Here is a 15369-nt window from a genome sequence, read left to right on the forward strand (position 1 = left end):
AACTGGGGTGGGTCTTAGTGATGTAACACAAAATTCATTCCAAGATGACGTCAATGGCCATTAAGTGTCATTTGTGGTCATGACGACCACCTTTTGTTTGTGGGGAGTCAACCATACTCCGACTTGGATTTTTGGATGAAAGCGACCAAATTTGGAGCCCAGTATCCGCTCAAAGGGAACTACTGGGAGCCCCAACCATATGTTTTTTTTATTTTACCTTTATTTAACTAGGCAAGATCAGTTAAGAACAAATTCTTATTTTCAATGACGGCCTAGGAACAGTGGGTTAGCTGCCTGTTCAGGGGCAGAACGACCTTTCTATGGCATTATAATCATGGACTTTCCATTGCGTTTCTTATCTTGCAAACAAGATAACATTGCTGCCCCCTCACCCTTGCTACAGTGATATCATCGGTGATGGTAGAACATGAGTTAAAGTCTATGTTCATTTATGTGCGACTGATAGTGGTTAATCCAGAGACAATGTAATAAACTGTTTTTGGTCAAACATTGGAGGCAACAGCAGAAAACACCTGCATTTCGCCTACCTGCCTGCGCTCGGTCTGTTAGATTGGCAAACCTGTTTTACCAAACCTGTTTTCTAATCGCGTCATGACGCCGACACCAAGATTTTACGTAGCCTACCGCCGCAGTTCACCGTGCCTCTCCATCTGATCTCTCCGTTGCAGAATTCCCCTTGCTTCAATTTGCCCACCGCGATCTTTAGCGGTGCTACGGATTAACCAGCGGCTCATAGACCGTGAACCGGACTGTCCACTAGTGTAGGATTTATTTGTCACGGAAAACACTTCGCACTGAAAACGAGTAGGGGGAATGATGACCAACCCTATGCCCCGGTGTCTGGCTCACGGTTCCTAAAGAAGTCCTCTCAAGGATGCTGCCTTCGAAGCGGATCGAACGACAACCCCGGGCCTCGCTTCAGCCCGGGGTTCTCCTGTGTATCATTCTCGCCACTGTCAGTGCAAGTATGCCAGGTAAGCATATCGTTTTATTACAGCACAAGGGAAACTGTTTCAAAAAAAAAAAAAAATATATATATATATATATATATATATATATATATATATATAGTTTTGTTCTGTCTCTTGTAAAGTTATACATTATGCCTTTATTATAATGTCTTCAGATTCTCAAAACAGCCTGCATTCAATGTAAAAACAACAGCAACCATAACATATACAATAACATTATTTGGCCGATCATTTTGGGTTGAAAATTGTGCAAAGGGCACTGAAATGGATATGTTGGATATTGATATTGGATATGTTAAGTCAATTGTGTTTATGTAACGCTTAGTGCGTGACTAGGAGTTGTGAGCAAACTAAGAAAAGGGAACCAGGAAAGGGCATTCTCCTTATAGTGTATACCCTAGCAAATGGACGTAGTCTAGCCTATATTGCTTGACATGTGTTGTCATTCATATAACAATCTATAATTTTTAAGTAAATCTTTATGTGCAGTCTTAGCCTATACTGCATTGGGTTAATCTAATCAAACACACAACGTGATTTTAATTCAAATGTTATTTTCATGGACATTTCGAACATGTAGACCTCATTTAAATCACAATTTTATAAGAGAGAGATGAGATTGAAAAGGATGAATTAGAGAATTAAAGATGCATTCTTGTGTAATTTCAAACAGTAGTTTTGGAAGTGGTGCTCACGAGTCAAAAGTGATCCCGTTTTTTTGTGCGCCACCTCATCCGATTGTGTACTATGTCACCCATTTCATGTGATATGTTACAAATGTAGCCATTTGTATATCATACAATGTTTGCAATTTGTGTGATATGTAAGATCCCAGAGTGCATCTAGAATAGTAGTGTCTGCGAGGCTATCCCCCAGCTGCGTGATATCTGGGGCCAAAAATGAGAGGTACCGACTGACCATGAGAGAATCTCTCCTGAGCTCTCAACACTGTGAGAAACACAACTGCTGGATACTCTTACACACACAATCTCTTCATTTTACTGGACACACACACACACACACACACACACATTCTCATTATCTCACTGACCACTCGCACCACTCAATCAATGAAATGTATTTTATAAAGCCCATTTTACAACAGCAGTTGTCACAAAGTGCTAGACAGATACCCAGTCTAAAAACCCAAAGAGCAAGCAATGCAGATGTAGAACCATCGTGGCTAGGAAAAACTCCCTAGAAAGACAGGAACCTAGGAAGAAACCTAGAGAGGAACCAGGCTCCGAGGTTTGTCCAGTCCTCTTCTGGCTGTTCCATTTAGGACAGATCGTTCTTCAAGAGGTTTAAACATTCATAGATGACCATCAGGGTCAGATAATAACCACAGTGGTTATAGGGGGTGGAACACAATAACACCTCAGGAGTAAATGTCAGTTGGCTTTTCATAGCCGAGCATTCAGAGGTTAAGAGAGAGAGAGAGCGATTCGGGAGCATTATGGCGTCCGTAGGCTTCCCAGACAAAACAGTTTGGAAGAGTTTGTGCATATATTATGAGGACATTTTGTGACGTTTTTGTTCATGTTGGACTTCGGCAGTTCGGGCACACAACATGTTTTGGGGCACAAGCCGAAATTCGGGAGCCGATGTATATGAGCCTTCGTCTGTGATTGGTCAACAGTAGGGATTCTTCAATAAAGTATTTGTCGTCATTCCACGAGACACAATTTTCATGCACCAACCATCTGTTAGATGTAAAATCGCACAACTAAGATCTCTGCAAAAAAAGTCAAAATTAATGACAGATTTCTTGATTTATCTTAGATTAATTCTGACTTTTTAGAAAGTGGGAGTGGCTAGGTTGTTGCTACGGTGACTCGAGGAACAAACTAAATTAACTGCCAGGGTACAATATAATGAACATAACACACCCACAAAGTACAACACCGCCAAGACCCAAATCTAATTTTTTAATGAGCAGTAGAAAAACACATGCGGACTCAGGCCAGGGGAGAAGGACTGCTCCCTCTCATTGAGGATTTCAAATTCAAGGCCGACCGGGGTTCTGCAGGTTATGTTTTCATAAAGCAGGAACCCCCATAAGGGGAGTATGGCGGCTCTTCATGGTCAATATTCGTGGACATACATTTTTTTTTTAACACAGTCATGGTAGCAATACTTGCTTCTATTTCACCAGTATGTCTTGAACCAATTATTTACAAAACACACACAGATTTTTTTTATTTAGTTAGGCAAGTCGGTTAAGAACAAATTCTTATTTGCAATGACGAACCTGGATGAAGCTGGGGCAAACCTGGACGATGCTGGGCCAATTGTGCGCCGCCCTATAGGACTCCCAATCAAGGCCGGTTGTGATACAGCCTGGATTCGAACCAGGGTGTCTGTAGTGACGCCTATATCACTGAGATGCAGTGCCTTAGATACTCAATGAGGGGGCAGCCCTGAGCTAGCCTGCAACGTCACTTCCTAGAGTAGCTCACACTGCACATAAAATGTTTCCAAAAACTCCTCCAAGAAGCAAGATGGTGATACATTAAAACAGCACTTCTTGATCTTCAAATGTGCAACTGAGACTTCACATAGGAAGTCGGATGACAACGGGGGGTTACATAACCTATGACTTCCATTCTTTTTACAAGCCAGTAACTCCGACCCTGTTATAGGGTCAGAGGCAGTGAAATCAAATCAAATGTTATTTCTCACATGTACCGAATACAACAGGTTGTGGACTTTACAGTGTAGGCGAGTGGAGAGTCAGGCAGAGACAGCAAGGGTGGTCACTCCAGTGCCTTGTCGTTCAACTTTCGCACCCCTGGACCTGACTACACTCAATCGTAGGACCTACTGAAGAGATGAGCCTTCGGTAAGGATTAAAGGTTGAGACAGAGTCTGCGTCTCTCACATGGGTAGGCAGACCATTCCAAAAAAAAGGATCTCTATAGGAGAAAGCCCTGCCTTCAGCTGTTTGCTTAGAAATTCTAGGAACAACGAGGAGGCCTGCGTCTTGTGACCGTAGCGTACGTGTAGGTATGTACGTCAGGACCATCCTCTCTCTGCCCCTTTAACTTCCTCCTTCTATGCTGATTCTCCCTGTTGTCATCCGTGTTTTGTTTTTTAAGGTCAGGTATGTCATTGCAGAGGCAGTGCTTTTGTGTGGCTCACTGGCACTCTTGTCACTAATAGTATTCAGTGATTCTCCTGGGGGCTGGCTTGTGTTAGATGGAGAGATTACAGAGATTACAGTTTAACTGTTATTGCTAGTCACAAATAACATGTGCACGCACATGCACGCAAGTGCACATTCACACAGTGGTGGGAAAAGTACCCAATTGTCATACTTGAGTAGAAGTAAAGATGCCATCATAGAAAATGACTCAAGTGAAAGTCACTCAGTAAAATACTTCTTGAGTAGAAGTCTAAAAGTATTTGGTTTTAAATATACTTAAGTATCAAAAGTAAAAGTATAAATCATTTCAAATTGCTCATATTAGGCAAACTAGATTTCCTTGCATTTTGTTTTTTAAGGATAGACAGGGGTACACTCCAACACTGACATAATTTACAAATGAATAATTTGTGTTTAGTGAGTCCGACAGATCAGAGGCAGTAGGGATGACCAGGATGTTCTCTTGATAAGTGTGTGAATTTAACAATTTTCCTGTCCTGTTAAGCATTCAAAATGTAATGAGTACTTTTGGGTGTCAAATGTATGGAGTAAAAAGTACATTATTTATTTAGTAACTATTTTCTTAACTCTATTGAACTGCATTGTTGGTTAAGGGCTTTTAAGTAAGCATTTCACTGTGTTGTATTTGGCGCATGTTTTATTTTTTATTTATTTCACCTTTATTTAACCAGGTAGGCTAGTTGAGAACAAGTTCTCATTTACAACTGCGACCTGGCCAAGATAAAGCATAGCAGTGTGAACAGACAACACAGAGTTACACATGGAGTAAACAATTAACAAGTCAATAATACAGAAGGAAAAAAGGAGAGTCTATATACATTGTGTGCAAAAGGCATGAGGAGGTAGGCGAATAATTACAATTTTGCAGATTAACACTGGAGTGATAAATGATCAGATGGTCATGTACAGGTAGAGATATTGGTGTGCAAAAGAGCAGAAAATAAAATAAATAAAAACAGTATGGGGATGAGGTAGGTAAAAAATGGGTGGGCTATTTACCGATAGACTATGTACAGCTGCAGCGATCGGTTAGCTGCTCAGATAGCAGATGTTTGAAGTTGGCGAGGGAGATAAGTCTCCAACTTCAGCGATTTTTGCAATTCGTTCCAGTCACAGGCAGCAGAGAACTGGAACGAAAGGTGGCCAAATGAGGTGTGAAATAACATTTGATTTGATTTACATTCAGTAACGGAATTACATGTGTTCCTGATATGTATAGTGCATTCGGAAAGTATTCAGACCCCTTGACTTTTTTGTTACGTTAGATTTATTTGAAAATGAATTATATAACACATTTCCTCATTAATTTACACACAATACCCAATAATGACGAAGCGAACACATGTTTTTAGATTTGTTAGCAAATTTATAAAACATTAGAAACATACCTTATTTACATAACTATTCAGACCCTTTGCTATGAGACTCGAAATTGAGCTCAGATGCATCCTGTTTCCATTGATCATCCTTGATGTTTCTACAACTTGATTGGAGTCCACCTGTAGTAAATTAAATTGATTGGACATGATTTGGAAAGGCACAGACCTGTCTATATAAGGTCTCACAGTTGACAGTGCATATCAGAGCAAAAACCATGCCATGAGGTCGAAATAATTGTCCGTAGAGCTCCGAGACAGGATTGTGTCAAGGAAGGGTACCAAAAAATGTTTGCAGCACTGAAGGTCCCCAAGAACACAGTGGCCTCTCATTCTTAAATGGAAGAAGTTTGGAACCACCAAGACTATTCCAAGAGCTGGCCGCCTGGCCAAACTGAGCAATCGGGGGAAGGGCCTTGTTCAAGGGAGGTGACCAAGAACCCGATGGTCACTCTGACAGAGTTCCTCTGGTGGAGTGCTGCAGAGATGGTTGTCCTTCTGGAAGGTTCTCCATACTCCACAATCAGGCCTTTATGGTAGAGTTGCCAAACGGAAGCCACTCCTCAGTAAAAGGCACATGACTTGGAGTTTTCCAAAAGGCACCTAAAGGACTCTCAGACCATGAGAAACAAGATTCTCTGGTCTGATGAAACCAAGATTGAACTCTTTGGCCTGAATGGCCATCCCTACAATGTAACATGGTGGTAGGAGCATCATGTTGAAAATAGCTGTGCAGCAATGCTCACCATCCAACCTGACAGAGCTTGAGAGGATCTGCAGGGAAGAATGGGAGAAACACCCCCAAATACATGTGTGCCAAGATTGTATCGTCATGCCCAAGAAGACCTGAGGCTGTAGTTGCTGCCAAAGGTGCTTCAACAAAGTACTGAGTAAAGGGTCTGAATACTTATGTAAATGTGTTTTTTTTTTATTCATTTGCAATAAATTCTAAAAACCTGGTTTTGCTTTGTCATTATGGGGTATTGTGTGTAGATTGATGAGAAAAAATATATATATATATATCCATTTTAAAAGGCTGTAACATAACAAAATGTGGAAAAAGTCAAGGGGTCTGAATACTTTCCAAATGCACAGTACTATACATAAATGCACAATAATGGATATGAATATCATTCTTTTCATGGTGATGTATCCTGAATAGGTACACAAATAGACATTTGCAATATTCTTCTTTTGCATATTTGGCTGGTATTCTACACATGGGCTATTATTGTAATGAGGTCCACCCCCAAACAAGACCACATTTGGTTGGTCTGGAGCAGACCAAATCTGAACCAATCATAGACGTCTATGTTTCACAAGTTTGGACATCACAGTACAGCACAGTAGAGTAGAATGGAGTTCCGTAGAGTTCAGTACAGTACTGTACTCTAGTGTGCTCTACTGTACTGAACTCTACTGTACAGTTCTGCACTGTACTTTTCTTTACTCTACTGTATTGTATTGTTCTGTTCTTTAGTGTGCTGTCCAAACTTGTGAAACATAGATGTCTATGATTGGTTCAGATTTGGTTTGGCCAGAGTGGACTGACCAAATTTCAACTACTTTTCAACCTCAATGGATGTCCGGTGTTGGTCGGTGCTCGTTGCAGTAAATGGAAAAAGAGTAGGTGGTAGGTGTCATGGTAGGTATCAGGAAGACCCGGGAAGGTGACATTAACTGGAGAGAGAGAGGCTCTAACCACTTCTGGGAAAATTGGAAACACTGAACAAACCAACAACACAAAGAATTATCTATCCAAAATGGAGATGTATGGGTAAACCACTTCTCCAGTCTTTTTGGCTCTAGAACGAAGAACAAACAGCAAAAACATATACATGATCAATTAAACTATTAAAGACTACCAGAACCCATTTGATTCTCCAATTACCTTGAATGAACTATAGGATAAAATAAAAACCCTCCAACCCAAAAAGGCCTGTGGTGTTTATGGTATCCTCAATGAATTGATCAAATACACAGACAACAGCTCTGGCATCTTCCCCAATATTTGGAACCAAGGACTGATCATCCCAATCCACAAAAGTGGAGACAAAATTTGACCCCAATAAATACAGTGGGATATGCGTCAACAGCAACCTTGGGAAAATTCTCTGCATTTTCATAAACAGCAGACTTGTATATTTCCTCAGTGAAAACAATGTACTGAGCAAATGTCTGACTGGCTTTTTACCAATTTATCGTACGACAGACCACATATTCACCCTGCACACCCTAATTGACAAACAAACCGAAACAATGGCAAAGTCTTCTCATGCTTTGTTGATTTCAAAAAAGCCTTCGACTCAATTTGGCATGTGGGTCTGCTATACAAATTGATGTAGTGTTGTTGGGGGAAAAACACAACATTATAAAATCCATGTACACAAACAAGTGTGCGGTCAAAATAGGCAAAAAACACATTTCTTCCCACATGGCTGTGGGGAGACAGGGATGCATCTTAAGCCCCACCCTCTTCAACATATATATCAACGAATTGGCACGGGCACTAGAACAGTCTGCAGCACCCGGCCTCACCCTACTAGAATCTGATGTCAAATATCTACTGTTTGCTGATAATCTGGTGCTTCTGCCACCAACCAAGGAGGGCCTACTACAGCAGCACCTAGATCTTCTGCACAGATTATGCCAGACCTGGGCCCTGACAGTAAATCTCAGTAAGACCAAAATAATGGTGTTCCAAAAAAGGTCCAGTCGCCAGGACCACAAATACAAATTCCATCTAGACACCGTTGCCCTAGAGCACACAAAAAAACTATACATACTTCAGCCTAAAAATCAGCGCCACAGGGAACTTCCACAAAGTTGCGATTTCCAAACCTTCCTTAACTTACAGAGAGATTAACCTGGAGAGATGAACACTGTGACCTACCCAAACTTAAGGAAAGCTTTGACTATGTACAGACTCGGTGAGCATAGCCTTGCTATTGAGAAAGGCAGACCTGGCTCTCAAGAGAAGCCAGGCTATGTGCACACTGCCCACAAAATGAGGTGGAAACTGAGCTGCACTTCCTAACCTCCTGCCAAATGTATGACCATATTAGAGATACATATTTCCCTCAGATTATCTACTGGGTGAAATACCACAGTGTGCCATCACAACAGCAATATTTGTGACCTGTTGCCACAAGATATGGGTAACTAGTGAAGAGCAAACACCACTGTAAATACAACCCATATGTAGAGTATGTTTATGTATTTTCCCTTTAGTACTTTAACCATTTGCACATCCTTACAACACTATATACAGTTGAAGTCAGTTGAAGTCAGTCAAATACATTTAAACTCAGTTTTTCACAATTCCTGACATTTAATCCTAGTAAACAAAATCCCCTGTCTTAGGTCAGTTAGGATCACCACTTTATTTTAAGAATGTGAAATGTCAGAATAATAGTAGAGTGGTTTATTTCAGGTTTTATTTATTTCATCACATTCCCAGTGGGTCAGAAGTTTACATACAATCAAATAGTATTTGGTAGCATTGCCTTTAAATTGTTTAACTTGGGTCAAATGTTTCGGGTAGCCTTCCACAAGCTTCCCACAATAAGTTGGGTGAACGTTTGGCCCATTCCTCCTGAGCTGGTGTAACTGAGTCAGGATTGTAGGCCTCCTTGCTCACACACACAGGTCAGGGCTTTGTGATGGCCACTCCAATACCTTGATTTTGTTGCCCTTAAGCCATTTTGCCACAAGTTTGTAAGTATGCTTGGGGTCATTGTCCATTTGGAAGACCCATTTGCGACCAAGCTTTAACTTCCTGACTGATGTCTATAGATATTGCTTCAATATATCCACATACTTTTCCTTCCTCATGAAGCCATCTATTTTTTGAAGTGCACCAGTCCCTCCTGCAGCAAAGCACCCCCACAACATGATGCTGCCACCCCCGTGCTTCACGGTTGGGCTGGTGTTTTTCATCTTGCAAGCCTCCCCCTTTTTCCTCCAAACACAACGATGGTCACTAAAACACATTTGTGTACACAATTTGAGAGAAATAAGCTTTTTTTTGCATATGGAACATTTCTGAGCTTTTGTTTCAGCTCATAAAACATGAGACCAAGAATTTACATGTGTCTCACTGGGCCATGAGTCCAGCAGACTGCTCTCACTTGGGGCCAAAGCCAGGCCATTGGTACTTTTCAGCAACATTTACATAACAATGGCTAACTGTGAACTTTAACACCTTCCCAGAAAGCAACTGTTTTGATTATGCAGAGGTTATTGATTCTGCTCTTCACAAGTCCTCACTGTCAGCCCTAGCTATGGAAAAACAAGGGTGTAACACTGGTGTTGTAGTCGAAAAGCGGCGTAAGTGACGAATGCTGTTACTACCTGCTCTGAGATCAGTTAGGCTCAGGAGGGGTCAGAAGACTGTGATTCAGTAATAAAGCTGGATTGAGGAACCTGGCAGTGAAAATACATAAATCCTGGTCTTGAACCAACATGGCAGCAGGCACTAAGCCGATAAAGACCTCAGAGAGCGGGTTAGGAACTATTCTGCAGCTACTGGTGCGTTAATATGATGTAATGTTTCATTTATAAGCTAGAACTCATTCTTCATTATCACCCTGGCCAAATGTGAGCTAAAAACCTACTTTTTCCAAGATTAGGTATAATATAAGGAAATGTACTACACGTCCATAGATGCAGAGGAAGACTATACAGTTGAGTGGTTGCTCTCAGAAAGATTCCTTTGAAATGAATGTTGCACTTTTGAAATCTCTTGCGTAACAACCAGAAAGGAGGTATTATCGATCTGTTTTCCTTCGTTCCTTTTCCTTATTGCGTTCCTCCTGAACAAATGCTGTTTGGTTGGTCTTTGGGGAAAGGAGGAAGAAAGGAAGATTGTTTTTTCTCACAACACAGGGACTTGTTGCCGTGGCAACTCTGAAGCCTCACAGCAGACCAGGCAAGCAAGTTTCTCCCAGCCAGCCCAGGGGAAATCATGGCACAGACTCTCAGTGAAATTGTGCCTGGCAATGTGATTCCTCCCATTGATCCAGAGATATTTAACCAGACTTAACCCATTTCATCTTGAATCAATGCTGTCTATGTTGCGCTGTAGGGTTTCTGCTAATCTCACTGTCCTCTGAGAGAGAGAGAGATGTCAAAAAAAAAGAGAGAGAATGAAGACAGTGAAGGCTTGCTGTATTTGTGGTAGTCACTGCTGTCATGGCGCAGATGAACAGGCTGTGTCTGTGTGTCCTATTTTCTGTCATCTGTTCTGGTTCTCACTAATGCTAATAACCAGGTCATTAGCCTAATGGACATTGGTAATAACTGGCTGTGTCAGACATTATGGAAATGGTTTTCTGTGTGTGTGAAGAGAGAGAGAGAGAAGGGAGCAAGAGATAGGGAGGAGGAAAGACATGTGCAGTATGAAAGTTATCAGTGATGCACAGCAGAGAAAGAGTCTGACCCGGCTTCACCCGTTATTGTGGAACTGTGAAGTCGTGTGTCAGTCAAATCCACTATTCAGGAACAAATTATTTCACTTGTCTGAATTCACTTCCTTGTCATTTTTTGCCTTGTCACCCCCACACAGTGAGTGACTGTAATTTATGTCTGTCTTATACTGAACAAAAATATAAATGCAACATTTTAAAGTGTTGGTCCCATGTTTCATGAGCTTCAATTAAAGATCCCAGATGGTTTTTTTACATCCCTGTTAGTGAGAATTTCTACATTACCAAGACAATCTATCCACCTGACAGGTGTGGAATACCACACCATTATCATTACACAGATGCACCTTGAGCTGGGGACAATAAACGGCCACTCTAAAATGTGCAGTTTTGTCACACAACACAATGCCACGGATGTCTTAAGTTTTGAGGGAGTGTGCAATTGGCATGTTGACTGCAGGAATGTCCAACAGAGCTGTTGCCAGAGAATTTGTTTTTTTCTCTACCATAAGCCACCTTCAACGTCTTTTTAGAGAATTTGGCAGTACGTCCAACCAACTTCTCAACTGCAGGCCACGTGTAATCACGCCAGCCCAGGACCTCCACATCCAGCTTCATTACCTGCGGTATCGTCTGTGACCAGTCACCAAGACAGCTGAAACTGTGGGTTTGTACAACTGAAGAGTTTCTGCTCAAACAGTCAGAAACTCATCTGCGTACCCTATCGTCACTGGCACGCTGGAGAAGTGTGCTCTTCATGGATGAATCCGGGTTTCAACTGTACCAGGCAGATGGCAGACAGCAAGTAAGGCGTCGTATGGGCAATCGATTTTCTGATTTCAATGTTATGAACAGAGTGCCCCATTGTGGCGGTGGGGTTATGGTATGGGCAGGCATAAGCTATGGACAACAAAGACCATTGCCTTTTATAGATGGCAATTTGAATGCACAGAGATACCATGACAAGTCCTGAGGCCCATTGCTGTGCCATTCATCTCCCGCCATCACCTTATGTTTCAGCATGATAATGCACGGCCCCATGACGCAATGATATCCAGCACGGCCCCATGACGCAATGATATCCAGCACGGCCCCATGACGCCAATATCCAGCAACTTCGCACAGCCGGGCCTCCCGAGTGGCACAGTGGTCTAAGGCACTGCATCGCAGTGCTAGCTGTGCGACCAGAGATTCTGGATTTGAGTCCAGTATTTGTAGCAGCCGCCCACGACTGGGAGACACATTTGGCCCAGCGTCGTCCGGGTTAGGGGAGGGTTTGGCCGGCAGGGATGGCCTTGTCCCATCGCGCACTAGAGTCTCCTGTGGCGTGCCGGGCGCAGTGCACACTGACACGGTCACCAGGTGCACAGTGTTTCCTCCGACACATTGGTGCAGCTGGCTTCTGGCGTAAGTGGGCATTGTGTCAAGAAGTTGTGCGGCTTGGTTGGGTTGTGTTTTGGAGGACGCACGGCTCTCGACCTTCGCCTCTCCTAAATCCATACGGGAGTTGCAGCGATGAGACAAGACTGTAACTACCAATTGGATACCACGAAATTGGTGAGAAATGGGGTAAAAAAAAAAAAAAAACTTTGTACAGCCATTGAAGAGGAGAGCGACAACATACACAGGCCACAATCAACAGCCTAATCAACTCTATGCGAAGGAGATGTGTCATGCTGTATGAGGCAAATGGTGGTCACATGAGATAGACTGGTTGTCTCATCCACGCCCCTACTTTAAAAAGGTATACATATCTGTATTCCCAGTCATGTGAAATCCATAGATTAGGGCCTAATTAAGTTATTTCCTTATATGAACTGTAACTCAGTAAAATCTTTGAAATTGTTGCATGTTGCGTTTATATTTTTTGTTCGGTGTAGTTGTGAGGTTTTGTGTGTGACTGTGAGTGCATCTGCTTCCACTCTAAAGGTGCAGTGTGAGCCTCAAGGGCCTCTTCAACACTTTTGAAGGACTTAACAAGAAAGCGCTATTGCGACAGAGTCTCTTGTCAGGCTTTTTTCACTGAAGATAAATCAAATCAAATTTTTGTGAACAACAGGTGCAGACTTGCTCCACAACAGCCCTTCCGTTTCCTGAAGTCCACTATCAGCTCCTTTGTCTTGCTGACGTTGAGAGAGAGGTTGTTGTCCCCTATATAGCCTCCCTATAGACTGTCTCATCGTCATCGGTGATCAGGCCTACCACCACCGTGTCGTCTGCAAACTTAATGATGGTGTTGGAGTCACGTGTGGCCACGCAGTCGTGGGTGAACAAGGAGTACAGGGAGGGACTACGCATGCACCTCTGAGGGGCCCCCGTGTTGAGGGTCAGCATGGCAGATGTGTTATTGACTTCTCTCACCACCTGGAGGCGGCCTGTCAGGAAGTCCAGGATCTAGTAGCAGAGGGAGGTGTTCAGTCCCCGGGTCTTTAGCTTAGTGATGAGCTTGGAGGGTGCAATGGTGTTGAACGCTGATAAGGTATTTGCTCACCTATATCAGGGTCATGGTTAAATCACCAGACTGAACCTGTATCCTGAGGATAGGAACAGCTTGGTTTGATAGGGCCATTTTCCCACTCGTTTCAAATTGCACTATACTTTTAACCCTGTGGGCCCTGGTGCCGTTTGATACCCATCCCACGATACATGCTTCCATTAATATGATGAGTGTAGACGGCCAGCTCTAACTAATACAGTTAGGCCTATTATGCTCTATTTGCAGTCACAAGGTATGAATGGGATAAGGGTGCTTCAAACCTTTAATGCACATTGTCTGACAGACGTGGTATATCAGACCGTATACCATGGGTGTGGAAAAACATTTAATTGTATTGCTGTAATTACTTTGGTAACCAGTTTATAATAGCAATAAGGCACCTTGTGGGTTTTTGCTATATGGCCAATATACCAGGGTTAAGGGCTGTGGCCAAGCATTCTGCGTTGCGTCGTACATAAGAGAACAGCCCTTAGCCGTGGTATATTGGCCATATACCACACCTCCTCCGGCCTTATTGCATAAATGAATAATACTCTTTGTGAGTACTGGCTGTTTGGTATAGTTGAATAACTCATTGGCTTCACACCTATTACGTATGTTCCTGTTTTGAGATGAGAATTTATAATTGGGCTACAAAAAAATGCCCTGTCCTTGCTGGGTGAAATATTAACAGTGACACTTCCTATACAGACGTGTGCGTCCATTAGATTGTCTGAGGCAGACCTAGTCGTATCTTCCGCAACGGTCTCTTCAGTCTATGCTGATGCTGCTATCTGCAGTCACTTGACTTGGGAGCATTTCCATACAGGATTTACACCAGTGTTTTTCCCAAGGCTCAGACTTCTCTGTTTCCATCGACACGGGCGGACAAGTACAGTTACAGTTGGGGTCCATCCGAAATGGGACCCGGTTTCCTGTACAGTGCACTACTTTCTTTTGATCAGGGACCGTAGAGTCCTGGACTATATTCAGTATATTTCTTCACATGTTGTTGTGTTACAAAGTGGGATTCAAATTGATTTAAATGTCTTTTTAAAAAATTTTTGTCAACCATCTACACAAAATACTATAATGTCAATGTGGAAGAAAAATCTTATATATTTTTAAAATATAAACAAAAAAATCTGACCCTTCGTTTAGGCAAGCCTAAATTATAAAGCACTAACATTTTGCTTAACAGATCACAAAATAAGTTACATGGACTCACTCTGTGTGAAATAATAAGGCTTGACATGATCTTTGAATGACTAACCCTTCCTCTGTCCCCCATACATACAACATATGTAAGGTCCCTCAGTCAAGTATTGAGTTTCAAGCACAGATTCCACTACAAAGACCAGGGAGCTTTTCGAAAGCCCCATAAAAGAAGAGCAGCGATTGGTAGATGGGTAACAATAACAAATCAGACATTGAGTATCTCTTCAAGCCTGGTCAAGTTAATAATGATGCTGTGGATGATGCATTAAACCACCCAGACACATCAAAGATGGTATTCCTTCTGAACTGAGCTACAGGACAGGAATTCAACTGCTCAGGGACGTGACCATGAGGCCATTGGTGATTTTATAACAGCTACAGAGTTAAATGGCTGAGATAGAACTGAGGGTGGATCAACAAAATTGTAGTGACTCACAATAATGACCTAAATGAAAGAATACAAATATTCCAAAACATCCATCTTGTAAGCAACAAGGTACTAAAGTAATACTGCAAAAAAAAAAACACAGCAAAGGAATACACTTTTTGGTCTAAATGCAAAGCCGTATGTTTGGTGCAAATCCAACAACAGGTCACTGAATAACTGCCTCCTTATTTTCAAGCATGGTGGTGGCTGCATCATGGCATGGGTATGCTTGTCATTGGCAAAGACTGGGTAGTTTTTCATTCAGCTAAGCACAGGCAAAATCCTAGA

At 42.2% G+C, this 15369-nt stretch overlaps 1 protein-coding gene across 1 annotated transcript in view; it reads left to right on the forward strand.

Moving 5' to 3' along the window:
• Positions 1 to 110: 110 nt before the first annotated feature.
• The window catches only part of npdc1a (neural proliferation, differentiation and control, 1a), a 43593-nt gene continuing 28334 nt past the window's right edge, over positions 111 to 15369 (forward strand). Inside the window, exon 1 of the mRNA XM_021590780.2 lies at positions 111 to 995. Coding sequence (XP_021446455.2) covers positions 896 to 995 — 100 coding nt within the window. The 5' untranslated portion in view covers positions 111 to 895. The remainder of the gene's footprint in view (positions 996 to 15369) is intronic.

The sequence above is a fragment of the Oncorhynchus mykiss genome, chromosome Y, assembly GCF_013265735.2.
Source record: "Oncorhynchus mykiss isolate Arlee chromosome Y, USDA_OmykA_1.1, whole genome shotgun sequence".
Taxonomy (NCBI): domain Eukaryota; kingdom Metazoa; phylum Chordata; class Actinopteri; order Salmoniformes; family Salmonidae; genus Oncorhynchus; species Oncorhynchus mykiss.